This window comes from Rhinoderma darwinii, chromosome 1 (genome assembly GCF_050947455.1).
Source record: "Rhinoderma darwinii isolate aRhiDar2 chromosome 1, aRhiDar2.hap1, whole genome shotgun sequence".
NCBI classification, from domain to species: Eukaryota; Metazoa; Chordata; class Amphibia; order Anura; family Rhinodermatidae; genus Rhinoderma; species Rhinoderma darwinii.
The window spans coordinates 252,329,986-252,342,053 of record NC_134687.1 but is presented as its reverse complement, the minus strand read 5'-3'; the positions used below and the strand labels follow the sequence as shown (position 1 = coordinate 252,342,053).

The 12,068-nt window shown below is 42.5% G+C and overlaps 1 protein-coding gene across 1 annotated transcript in view; it reads left to right on the top strand.

Annotated features, from left to right (window-relative positions):
* Nucleotides 1-12,068, top strand: part of SAFB (scaffold attachment factor B) — a 163,590-nt gene that overhangs the window by 73,959 nt on the left and 77,563 nt on the right. The window contains exon 13 of the mRNA XM_075863558.1: nucleotides 9,311-9,601. Within this exon, the coding sequence (XP_075719673.1) occupies nucleotides 9,311-9,601 (291 nt within the window). The remainder of the gene's footprint in view (nucleotides 1-9,310; nucleotides 9,602-12,068) is intronic.

Sequence of the window (12,068 nt, the reverse complement as noted above, 5' to 3'; positions counted from 1 at the left end):
CTGCTCCTAGGATATTTACAAAGATCATGTTCGAAGTAATTTTTTAGTTACTTGGAAAATGGCCACGTAAAAAAACGCCCCATCGAATCAGTATTTCCCATTGAAACCAGAGGGCAGATGTTTGTAGGCGTTCTGCTTCAGATTTTTCAGCCGTTTTTTGGGATGTTTATGGCCCGAAAAACGTCTGAAAACCTTGCGTGTGAACATACCCTTAGAATGATGAAAGTGAAGTGAATGAGTTTTCAGTTGACCGGTTCACACGGCGTGTATTTGGCACTTCTTTTTTTAATAACTGGTAAAGTGCGCTGCTAGTACATGCATCGCGCTTTTTACACACACGTTTTAAAAGTCCATGGGAAAGCGAGCAGTTAGTTTTTTATGGCCGTCGGGTGGGGGGGGCCAATCGGGGGTCACAAGCGGGGGTCTGAGAGAGAGGGACAGACAGACACAACTTACATGCAGTGTAGCTGGTCTTCTTAATGGCACCTGCGATCTCCCTACAAACAGCTTCTCTGCTGTGTGACTCTGACCTGCGTCTGCGCAGTACAGAGCCAGATAGCCGAGGCAATGGACGGGAGCCGTTCATTGTGCCCTATGAATTGTAGCTGCCGTATTCCATCTCTGTATGTGTCGTTAATCGAAAAAATTAGATGAAAAAAAAAATGGCAGCCCCCATAGACAAGTAAAAGTATGAATAAATTAAAAAGTAGAAAGTGACAACACAATTTTTGTTTACATTATATTTACCCCTAGGCGCACCACGACGCAACTGTACGTCCATGTGGCCAGTGTCTTAAGGCACACCGACGTACAGTTACTGCGTGGTTCCCGGTGCACACAGTCGACAGTGTACACCGGGAGGCCAGCTGTCCCTGACAGCTGACACTCCACTGTATGCCGATCAGCTTATTTCCGCTGATTTAGACAATTAACCCCTTAATTGCGGTGATCGATTTCAATCACCGCATTCGGGTTTCTAGCACATCGGCAGACCTCACAATGAAATCGTGAGGTTTCCAGATGGCTAGCATGGTCATCGGAGGCCAAGTAATGGCCTCAGTGGTTACCATGTACGGAAGCCTATCAGGACCAGCCTCCTGATAGACTTCCTGTCAGAGTGACCGGACATCACTGCTGTTCGCGATGCACACGGTCGGCGACAGTGTCTGTGACCGTGTCGGTGACAGTGTGCATCGGGAACCGGGAGGTCAGCTGTCCGTGACAGCTGACACTCCACTGTTGCCGATCAGCGGCTCATTGCCGCTGATTTCGTCAATTAACCCGTTACATGCGGGGCTCGATTGCGATCTCCGCATGTACAGGGTTTGTAGCACATCCGCAGCCCCCATGCAATTGTGGGGGCTGCTGATGCTTGTGATGGCACCCGGGGGCCAGACAACGGCCCCCGGGTCTGCCATGTATGCAAGCCTATGAGGATCAGCCTCTGGTTGGTCCTCGTAGACTAACTGTCAGTGACTGTGACGTCACACTGACCGTTGGAATACGTTACACTACCTAGGTAGTGTAATGTATTCTAGCAGCGATCAGAGCTGCAGGTAAAAAAAGGAAGTAAAAAAAAAAAGTTTAATAAAAATGTTTTACAAAAGTGTAAAAATAAGATATTTTTTTTTCCCTATAATAAGTCTCTTATAGGGAAAAAATGAAACCGTTAAAAAAAACACACATATTTGGTATCACCACGTTCGTAACGACCCAATCTATAAAACGATAATGTTATTTTTACAGCACGGTGAATGCCGCCAAAAAAAAATAACTAAAAACAATGCCAGAATCACTTTTTTGGTCACCACCCCTCTCAAAATATAGAATAAAAAGTGATCAAAAAGTCGCATGTACCCGAAAAACTACAACCCGTCCCGCAAAAAACAAGCCCTCCCACAGCTTTTTTGACTGAAAAATAAAAAAGTTACGGCTCTCAGAATATGGTGACACAGAAAATAAATTATTTTATAAAGAAGTGACTTTATTGTGCAAACGCTACAAAACAAAAAAAACTATACATATGGTATCGCCGTAATAATATCAACCCGCAGAATAAAGTAATATGGTCATTTATAGCGCATTATGAACGCTGTAAGTAATAAAGAATTTAATGCGCCGAAATCCCTGTTTTTGGTCACCAAAGCTCTAAATAAAATGTATTAAGTGATCAAAAAGTTGCATCTATCAAAAACTGGTACCAATAAAAACTACAGCTCGTCCTGCCAAAAATAAGCCCTCACACCGCTCAATTCATGGAAAAATAAAAAAGTTATGCCGTTTGGAAGGCGGGGAGTGAAAAACTAAAATGGAAAAGCAAAAAAGGATCAGTCCTGCAAAGGTTAATTTCTATTAAAAAAATAAATTACCACATGTGGGGAATTGTCATACTCGGGAGAGATTGCGTTACAAATTTAGGGCGACTTTTTCTCCTTTATCCCTTGTGAAAATGAAAAAATTCAACATTTTAGTGGACAAAAATGTTTATATTCCTTTTCACGGCCTAATTCTACTAAATTCTGCAAAAAAACCTGTGTGGTATAAATGCTTATTATACCCCTAGAAAAATTCCTTGAGGGGTGTAGTTTCCCAAATGGGGTCACTTTTGGGGTGTTTCCACGGTTTTGTTCCCTCCGGGGCGTTGCAATCGCGACATGGCACTAAAAACCAATCCAGCAAAATCTGTGCTCCAAAATCCAAATGGGGCTCCCTCCCTTCTGAGCCCTGCTGTGGGTCCAAACAGCAGTTTATTACCACATATGGGGTATTTCCGTAATCGGGAGAAGATGCTTTACAAATGTTGGGGTGCATTTTCTTCTTTATTCCTTGTAAATATTAAAAATGTCTTTTTTCTGAAAAAACAATATTTTCTTTTTCACAGACTAACTCCAATAAATATAGCAAAATACCTGTGGGGTCAAGGTGCTAATTATACCCCTAGATAAATTCCTTGAGGGGTCTAGTTTCCAAAATAAGGTCACTTTTGGGGAGTTTCCGCTGTTTTGGCACCACAAGACCTCTTCAAACCTGGCATGGTGCCTAAAATATAATTAAAAATAAGCAGGCCCCAAAATCCACTAGGTGCTCCTTTGCTTCTGAGGCCGGTGCTTCAGTCTATTATCACACTAGGGCCACATGTGGAATATTCCTAAAAACTGCAGGACCTGGGCAATAAATATTGAGTTGTATTTCTCTGGTAAAACCTTCTGTGTTACACAATTTTTTTTTTATTACAAATGAATTTTGGTAAAAGAGATTTGTAAATTTCACCTCTACTTTGCTTTATTTCCTGTGAAACGCCTAAAGGGTTAAGAAACTTTCTGAATGCTGTTTTGTATACTTTGAGGGGTGCAGTTTTTAAAATGGGGTGATTTGTTGGGGATTCTAATATATAAGGCCCTCAAAACCACTTCATAACTAAACTGGCCCCTGTAAAAATAGCCTTTTGAAATTTTCTTGAAAATATGAGAAATTGCTGCTAAAGTTCTAAGTCTTGTAATGTCCTAGAAAAATAAAAGGATGTTCAAAAAACGATGCAAACATAAAGTAGACATATGGGAAATATTAACTAGCAACTATTTTGCGTGGTATTACTATCTGTCCTACAAACAGATACATTTAAATTTAGAAAAATACACATTTTTGCAAATTTTCTCTAAATTTTTGGTGTTTTTCACGCATCTGAGGGATTAAACGGGTGAGATCGATACTGATATCTATCTTACACATTCGAGCAGGGGTGTCCCCAACCCTCCGCTACCAGAGGTAGCTGGGAGATTTAATGGCACCCTGCTGTGTTTACTTTATTCTGATGCAGCGCTATGAAAAGGCTATTGCATCAGAATAAAGCCTACTAGTGACCGCCGTGAAAAGGCTTATCGGCAGTCATTAACCCCTTAAGGACGCAGCCTAGTTTGGGCCTTAAGGCTCAGAGCCCATTTTTCAAATCTGACATATTTCACTTTATGTGGTAATAACGTCAGAATGCTTAAACCTATCCAAGCGATTCTGAGATTGTTTTTCTCGTGAGACATTGGGCTTCATGTTAGTGGTAAAATTTGGTCGATATATTCAGTGTTTATTGGTGAAAAATTGCAAAATGTAAAGAAAATTTTGAAAAAATTGCATTTTTCAGAATTTAAATGCATCTGCTTGTAAAACAGACGGTTATACCACCCAAAATAGTTACTAGTTCACATTTCCCATATGTCTACTTTAGATTGGCATCGTTTTTTGAACATTCTTTTATTTTTCTTGGACGTTACAAGGCTTAGAACATAAACAGCAATTTCTCATATTTTTAAGAAAATGTCAAGCCTTTTTTTTAAGGTACCTGTTCAGTTCTGAAGTGGCTTTGAGGGGCCTATGTATTAAAAACCCTGATAAAACACTCCATTTTAACTGGACCCCTCAAAGTATTCAACACAGCATTTAGATTATTTTTTTTAACCCTTTATGCATTTCACAGGAATTAAGTCAAAGTGGATGTGAAATTTGCAGGGCCCAGAGGGGATTGACGAGGGGGGATAAACTGTGCGGAGTGCATCAGGGTAAGTAAAACTGGGGTAGATTCAAAATCAAGGGATGTATGATAAATTTTAAAACACCCTTCCATACAGAGCTCTGGTTTTTCGGGACACGTGTCACATTGATATATTGTGTCCTTCCTTATCCCCCTCTTCTAGCAGACTTTGTACCTCTTTTGACTTTTTTTCCTTTCTTGCCAGTTTGGGGAACTTCTCCTGGAAAGTGTTGCCTTTGTACGATGCGTGTGGCCTCGCTTTCAGAAGTACTGGGTGCCCCCCCTTCTTGGTCCATAAAAATTTGTTTCTTGATAATCACCTCTTGAAATTCCAGGAAAGTTCCCGTCTGGCCTGCACATCCATGTAGTACGTACGCATTGTACAATGCCATCTGTATGATGTGCACGGCCAGCTTCTTATACCACACCGCATGGCGCTGTAGGGCTTCAGGGCTTGATCTGACAAGTCCACCCCTCTCATGTACCTATTGTAGTCCAGGATGCAGTCTGGTTTGGGGGTCTTTGTACTGGTACCTCGTACAGGTACATGGGTACTGGTGTGGCATCTCTCCTGTCCTTGTACTTGACACACTATGTTGCTGCTAGAATGTGCCCTGCTCTCACCCCTTCTGAGTGTTTGCCCAAGCAGAGTCTTAGGGAGGCCTCTCAGATAATTTCTAGCAGTGCCACATGCCACAGGACTGGAAGCGAGGCAGTTGAAGAGTGGGACTCTGGTATAAAAATGATCCAGGTATAGGTGGTAACCCTGGTCTAGCAGTGGGTGCACCAAATCCCACACCATTTTTGCATTAACTCCCAGAAAGGGGGGCATTCTGGGGGCTGAATACTGGTGTCCTTCCCTTTTTTATATATCCTAATTTTATAAGTATACCCTGATGCACTCTCACAGCTTATACATCTTCACCCCATACCTTGCTCTCTTACCCGGCAGGTACTGGCGGAATTGAAGCACTGAAACGGTCTAATAGGGGTCTCCATTTATACAAACGGTCAAAACTGGGGTCATCTCGGGGTGGGCACGGCTCATATAATGTAAGAAGCGAAGTATTGCCTAATTTTTTTTTTTTTTTTTAGTTTTCAGTGCAGTTCTGAAGTTGCTTTGAGGGGCCTATATATTAGACACCCCATCAAACACCCCATTTTATAAACTAGACCCCTCAAATTATTCACAACAGCATTTAGAAAGTTTATGAACCCTTTAGGTGTTTCACAGGAATTTAGAGCAAACTAGAGGTGAAATTTAAATTTATTTTTTTGTTAGAAAATCCTTTTTATTCAATTTTTTTCGGTAAAACAGAAGGTTTTACCAGAGAAACGCAACTCAATACTTATTGCCTGGATTCTTCCGTCTTGAGAAATATCCCACTTGTGGCCCTAGTGCGGTAATGGACTGAAGCACCGGCCTCAGAAGCAAAGGAGCACCTAGTGGATTATGACACCTCCTTTTTATTAGGCACCATGTCTGGTTTGAAGAGGTCTTGTGGTGCCAAAACCGTGGAAACCCCCCAAAAGTGACCCCATTTTGGAAACTAGACCCCTCAAGGAATTCATTGTAGTTTTCTTGGGGTGCATGTGGCTTTTTGATCAGTTTTTATTCTATTTTTAGGTGGCGTGGTGACTAAAAAACCGCAATTTTACTATTGTTTTTTTATTCTATTTTTTTACAGCGTTCACCGTGCGCTATAAATGACATATTCACTTTATTCTGCGGGGCGATACGATTACGGCGATACCAGATGTTTATAGTTTTTTTTTATGTCTTATGGCGTTTGCACAATAAAATACGTTTTGTAAAAAAAAACATTTACTCTGTGTTCCCTTATTCTAAGAGCCAGAACTTTTTTTATTTCTCCATCAAGAAAGCCATGCGAGGACTTATTTTTTGCGTAACGAACTGTAGTTTCGATCAGGACTATTTTTAGGTAGATACGACTTTTTGATCTCTTTATTCCATTTTTTAGGAGGTGAAGTGACCAAAAAATTGTGATTCTGGTATGGTTTATTTTCTTTTATGGCGTTCACCGTGCGGGATAAATAACTAAATAATTTTGTAGTTCAGGCCGTTACGGACGCAGCGATACAGATTATGTATCGTTTATTTATTTTAATAATAAAGACTGATAAGGGAAAAGGGGATTTTTACTTTTATCACTTTTAAATCTTTTATTTTCTTATTTTTACACAACTTTTTTTTTTTTTTTACTTTGTTTTTACTTGTTTACTTGTTTACTTTGTCCTACTAGGGGACTTGAGGGCAGGAGTAGTGCAGTGTATTAGAGCTGTCGGCTACTCACTCTGTCAGGACCCACTAGGCTTCCATCAATGGCGTATCCGGAGTCCTTTGTTAGGATTCTGGTTGCCATAGCCACCATCGCCGGCCGCTATCACGTAGCGGGCCGTCAATGGCGGTTTAACCCCTATGAAGCTGCGATCGCTATTGAACGCGGCTTCTGAGGGGTTAATCTGCAGGGACTACCGCGATCGGTCCCTGCACAATGAGCTGTGATAGCCTGCTGTCGGAAACAGCAGCTATCACAGCTCATGAACGCGCCCCACGCAAACGGAGCCGTGTTTCATCTATGACATACTATTATGTCATGGAGCGCGAATGATGCACTTACCATGACATAATAGTATGTCCTGGAGCGTTAAGGGGTTAAACATGGTCATCTATGGTCTTTCTAAAACTGTCTGTCTAAATCTCTGTCAACTGGATCTGAGAAGACTTACTTGAAAAACTTCTTTCCTTGTGACTTTCACCTCAGCCAGAACAGTAGGTGAGATTCAGGCCATTTCTATTAGAGAGCCTTACCTAAGAATCCTAGATGACAGAATTATATTCAAGTTTGATCCTTCCTTTTTTCCAAAGCTTTGTGACAGGACAGTTTTATCATCATTTTGTCAGAATTCCTCAAATTCTAAAGAGCAAGAATTTCATTCCTTGGATGTTCACAGATTGATCTATTATCTCAACATCACGAAGCCTTGGAGAATTAGACAAGTCTTTTCATTCAGTTCTGGGCCCCGAATAAGCGAAAGAAGGTTTTCAAGAGTGCTCCAGCAAACTGGATCACGAAAGCCATTACTGAAGCTTACTCTTCCCAGAACTTGCCTTCTCCTCTAATTGTCAGAGCTCCACCAGAGCAGTATCTGTCTCCTGGGCTGAAAGGGCCTATGCATCTTTTGAGCAGATTTGCAGAGTTACAACCTGGTCTTCTCTCCTTTTTGCTGGAAAAGTACTACAAACTGTGGTCCTGTCCTAAGGTGGTTATTTTGGTATCCTCCTTTGTGCTGTCCTGGAGGATGATAGTTTAGTTCTTACCGGTTATTCCTTTACCGGGATCCTCCATGACCGCACCCTTATATCCCTCCCTTGTTAAGTGTACTATGAGATATTTCTTGTAATTTGTATGCTTGGGGAGGTGGGGCCTTTTTAAACTCTTGTTTCCTGCCCCTAATTAGACATGAAGTCAACCTTCTCTATGCTGTCATGGAGGATTCCCAGAAAAAACCCAATTAAGAACTCATTTTATTTTCTTTAACATCATCTGCATTGCATCCATGATCGAGTGCATGTGTATCGCTGAACTGGGGAAGAGATGGCACTGGGAACCACTATGAGAAGGCACGCCGGTAGAGGCAATGAAATACTCTGCGACTCATTGGGTCTTGTCATTCATGTGGATGTTACTTTGACACGAACCACCTATCAAAATGCTGTTGCAGACCAAGTACACCACTCATGGCAAAGGTATTCCCTAATGGCATTGGCTAATTTCAGCAGGATAATGCGCCCTGCAAAAATTGTACAGGAGTGGTTTGAGAAATGACAAATGGTTCAAGTTGTTTTAGCCTCCAAATTCCCTACATCTCCATTCGGTCTTGGTTCAAGATACCGTAGGACATCTTGAGAGGTCTTCTGATGTCCATGTTTGATGGGTCAGAGCTGTTTTGGCATCACAAGGTGGACCTACGCAATATTAGGCAGGTGGTTTTAGAGGCTTTGTCAAGAATTAGAAAAACATGGCTGCTGTCTTCCAGAACTGTTCCACACGTGTCCATGGGTTGTCTGGTATTGCAGCTTAACTCTATTGAAGTGAATAGAGCTGAGCTGCAATACCACATACAACCTATACACGGGTTGCACTGTTTTTGGAAGAAATCAGACTTTTTTTTTTTTTTTCTTTCTCTAATCCTAAGCAACTTCATTAATATTATGGCCGAAAGGTGTACAACACTGTTTACTGTTGTGAAACCGCTCAAAGTCTACAGGAAGCAGGTAAGGTTTACTATTGTTCTTTTAGAGAAGAATTTTTAATCTGCATTGCAAGCCTCATGCACACGACCGTAGCCATGTGCACGGCCGTGATTTTCGTGTCGGCCAGCAGCTGAGTGTCACCCGCGAGCCGCCCGCAAATCGTCATTATTTTCTATGAGCCTGAACCGCAGAACACGGCCGTGATAAGATATGTCCGTTCTTTCTGCAGTCTGGGCCATGCACGGACCGTGAAAACCAGTCATGTGCATGGGCCCATAGAAATGAATGGGGCCGCAATTGTCCCGTGGATTTTCGGGGGAATTGCGGCCGCAAGAGCACGTTCGTATGCATGGGGCCAAAGTAAGCACTTCTGGTTGTAGAATAAGCTTCTGATTTAGGTCAGGTAATATCAGCAGAACATGGATGAAAGAACTTACAGGGACCATTTGTGTAGAATTATATTTTAATGATGTTCATTCCCCCCTTTTTTTTCTTTTCCTTTTATAAAGAGAACGAGACAAAAGAGTGCGAGAGCGAATTCTTATGACCCGTGAAAGAGAGGAGCGAGAGCGACTAAGACGAGAACGAGCGAGGCTCGAGTTTGAGAGGGATCGTCTTGAAAGAGAACGAATGGAACGTGAGAGGCTGGAAAGGGAACGAATGCGCATAGAGGATGAAAGGCGGATTGAACAGGAGCGTATTCAGAGAGAGAGAGAGGAGCTTCGTCGTCAGCACGAACGGTTGCGGTATGAGCAGGATCGTCGATCAGGGGTCAGGCGGCCCTATGATGCAGAATTAAGGTAAACCCGCTAAAGCTTTGTAACCACTTGTTCCGGGGGGGGGGGGGGGTGGAGAAAAGCTGACTGTATTAAGTCTTGACTCTAAAAGTTTTAGGATTACAGTAACCCAGATCCATGAAATGTTTGCGCCACAGTTTAAACGATCATTGGGTCTACAGTATGTTATAATCTTCAGCATAAAAGTATGTCATGATTGTTTTATCATTGGTTTTCCTCATTAGCACTATGTACTACAAAACACTCAAGTGTGCAGTGCCAAGTACACGAGTAAATTCTGCCTTGTGTTATCAGGAAAGCTGTTCCCTAAGAAGGTTTTGGGAAAGGCCTTTCTGTTCTCACAAAATGGCATTAAATATACCACTCCTGCCCAGAGCATTTTTATACTTCACTGGGTATGGTTTGCGTGGCGGGGGGATGTTCGGGAGGTACGTGCAGGGATGTCTGGGGGGGTTGTTGTATTTTGGGGAGGGTGCTTGAGGGTTTGGTGTGTGCCTGCGGGGGGATGTTCTGGAGGTACGAGCAGGGATGTCTGGGGGGGTTGTTGTATTTTAGGGAGGGTGCTTGAGGGTTTGGGGGATGCGTGCAGGGTGGTTGGGGGGGGGGTTGCGTGTTTTGGGGAAAAGGGTGTGTGGGGGCTTTGCGGAGCTTCTGCACGTGAGGTGGAGCTCCATGATGTGCCAGATTTATGAATAATTTTAGGCCACAATAGAAACTACAGTTCATTGACCTCTAGTATTTATTGTGGCGCAGGGCAGAAGACCGTCTGCTGTAGCTAAGCATTAGGGCTAGTTCACATGGAGCATTTTGACGCGGAAGCTGCATCGGGAAGCCGTGCCAAAATACCCGAAATAGCCTTCCGTTGGTTTCAATGTGAGGTGGAAGCGACATGCCCTTTCTTTGGGCGTTTAAGTCTTTGACCTCCCATTGACATCAATGGGAGGCAGAGAAAGCGGTTTTCGCTGCGTTTGTTATGCCCGTGGATGAAAAACGGCGCAAAAAAACTTGGTAAAGATTGCAGGCAGGTCCAAAATCTGTCTCAAAATTCCTGAACGAATTTTGAGGCAGATTTTTCCGCCTGCAAAAAAAGTGTGAACAGGGCCTAAGTATTTCTATTTTTCATATTGCGAACTATTTTTTATATTTTTGTTTTGCAGGTTCCGCTGGACCTATTGGACTATGTTGTAGATTCGTTGGATTACTGCGATCTACGTTTGTTTTGTTTTTTAAATAAAATGGTTAGCGAGGATTGTGTGGTAGTTTTCATTTTAAAAAAAAACTATTTTCTTAGGTCTCTGTTTTTTTAATACTTCATTAGCGCCTTAGTAATTACAGTTGGCTGTTTGACGACGTCCATTACTAAGACGGGGCTTAGTGCTAGCCAGTAAAAAGGCAGACACTAACCACCATTATTAACCCGGTGCCCACCGCCACCAGGGCTACCGGGTACGTTCCAGTACCGGTCCATCTGTAGTGACGGCCGGGCACTGGGGCGGCCGCAGGCTGGGAAGGGTGAAAAACCGGGGCCCTTCTCACCCTGGTAATGCTAGCCTGCTGCTGCTTATTGTATCTGGGTGGTTAAAATAAAAATAATGAGGAAGACCCCACCCACGTTGTTTTTTTAAAAAAAAATTACGTGGGGGTCCCCCTATTTTTCATAACCAGCCAGATAACCTAGCAGCAGCCTAGTATTACCAGGGTGGGAAGGGCCTTAGCATCCTCATAATACAAGCATGCAGTCGCCCCAGTACCAGACAGTCACTACAGATGGTCCGGTACTGGATTGTACCCAGCTCTTCCCGGCACCCCTGGTGGCGGTGGGTACCCGGGTGGTAATAGGGGCTTAGTGCTAGACTTTTTACTAGCTAACACTTAAGCCCCGCCTTTAGTAATGGACGACGTCAAACAGACAACGGACATTACTAAGGTTGTAATAAAGTATTAAAAAAACAGATACGGAAATAATATATATTTTTTTAAATAAAAACTCCCTGACCTTATTATAAATATTTAAAAAAAACGTAGATAATCGCAGTAGTCCACCGAATCTACGACTTAGTCCAATAGGCCCAGTGGAACCTGCAAAACAAAAAAAAAATTAGGCCTCAAGCACACTTCAGTGTAATGCTTCAGTGTACTATCTGTTTTTCTTTTTTTTCTTTAACGGATAGCGCACTGACCCATTCATTTCTGTGGGGCCATGCACACTTCAGTTTTTTTTTTTGTTTTTTTTAACTGAATAGTGTGGCCGTTATGACAAAAATAGAACCGGTCCTATTCTTGTCTGTTTTTTGTGTGACAGTCTCAGCCATTCCATTCATTTGGTCTGTTGAAACAATGGACCACACATGGAAGCCATCCATGTGTGGTTCGTGTTTCACGGCTCCGTGATTTGCGGCCGTACGACTAGTAACGGATGTGTGTATGAGACCATAGTTATGTGAAAAATAAAAATACTTAGGGTATGTGC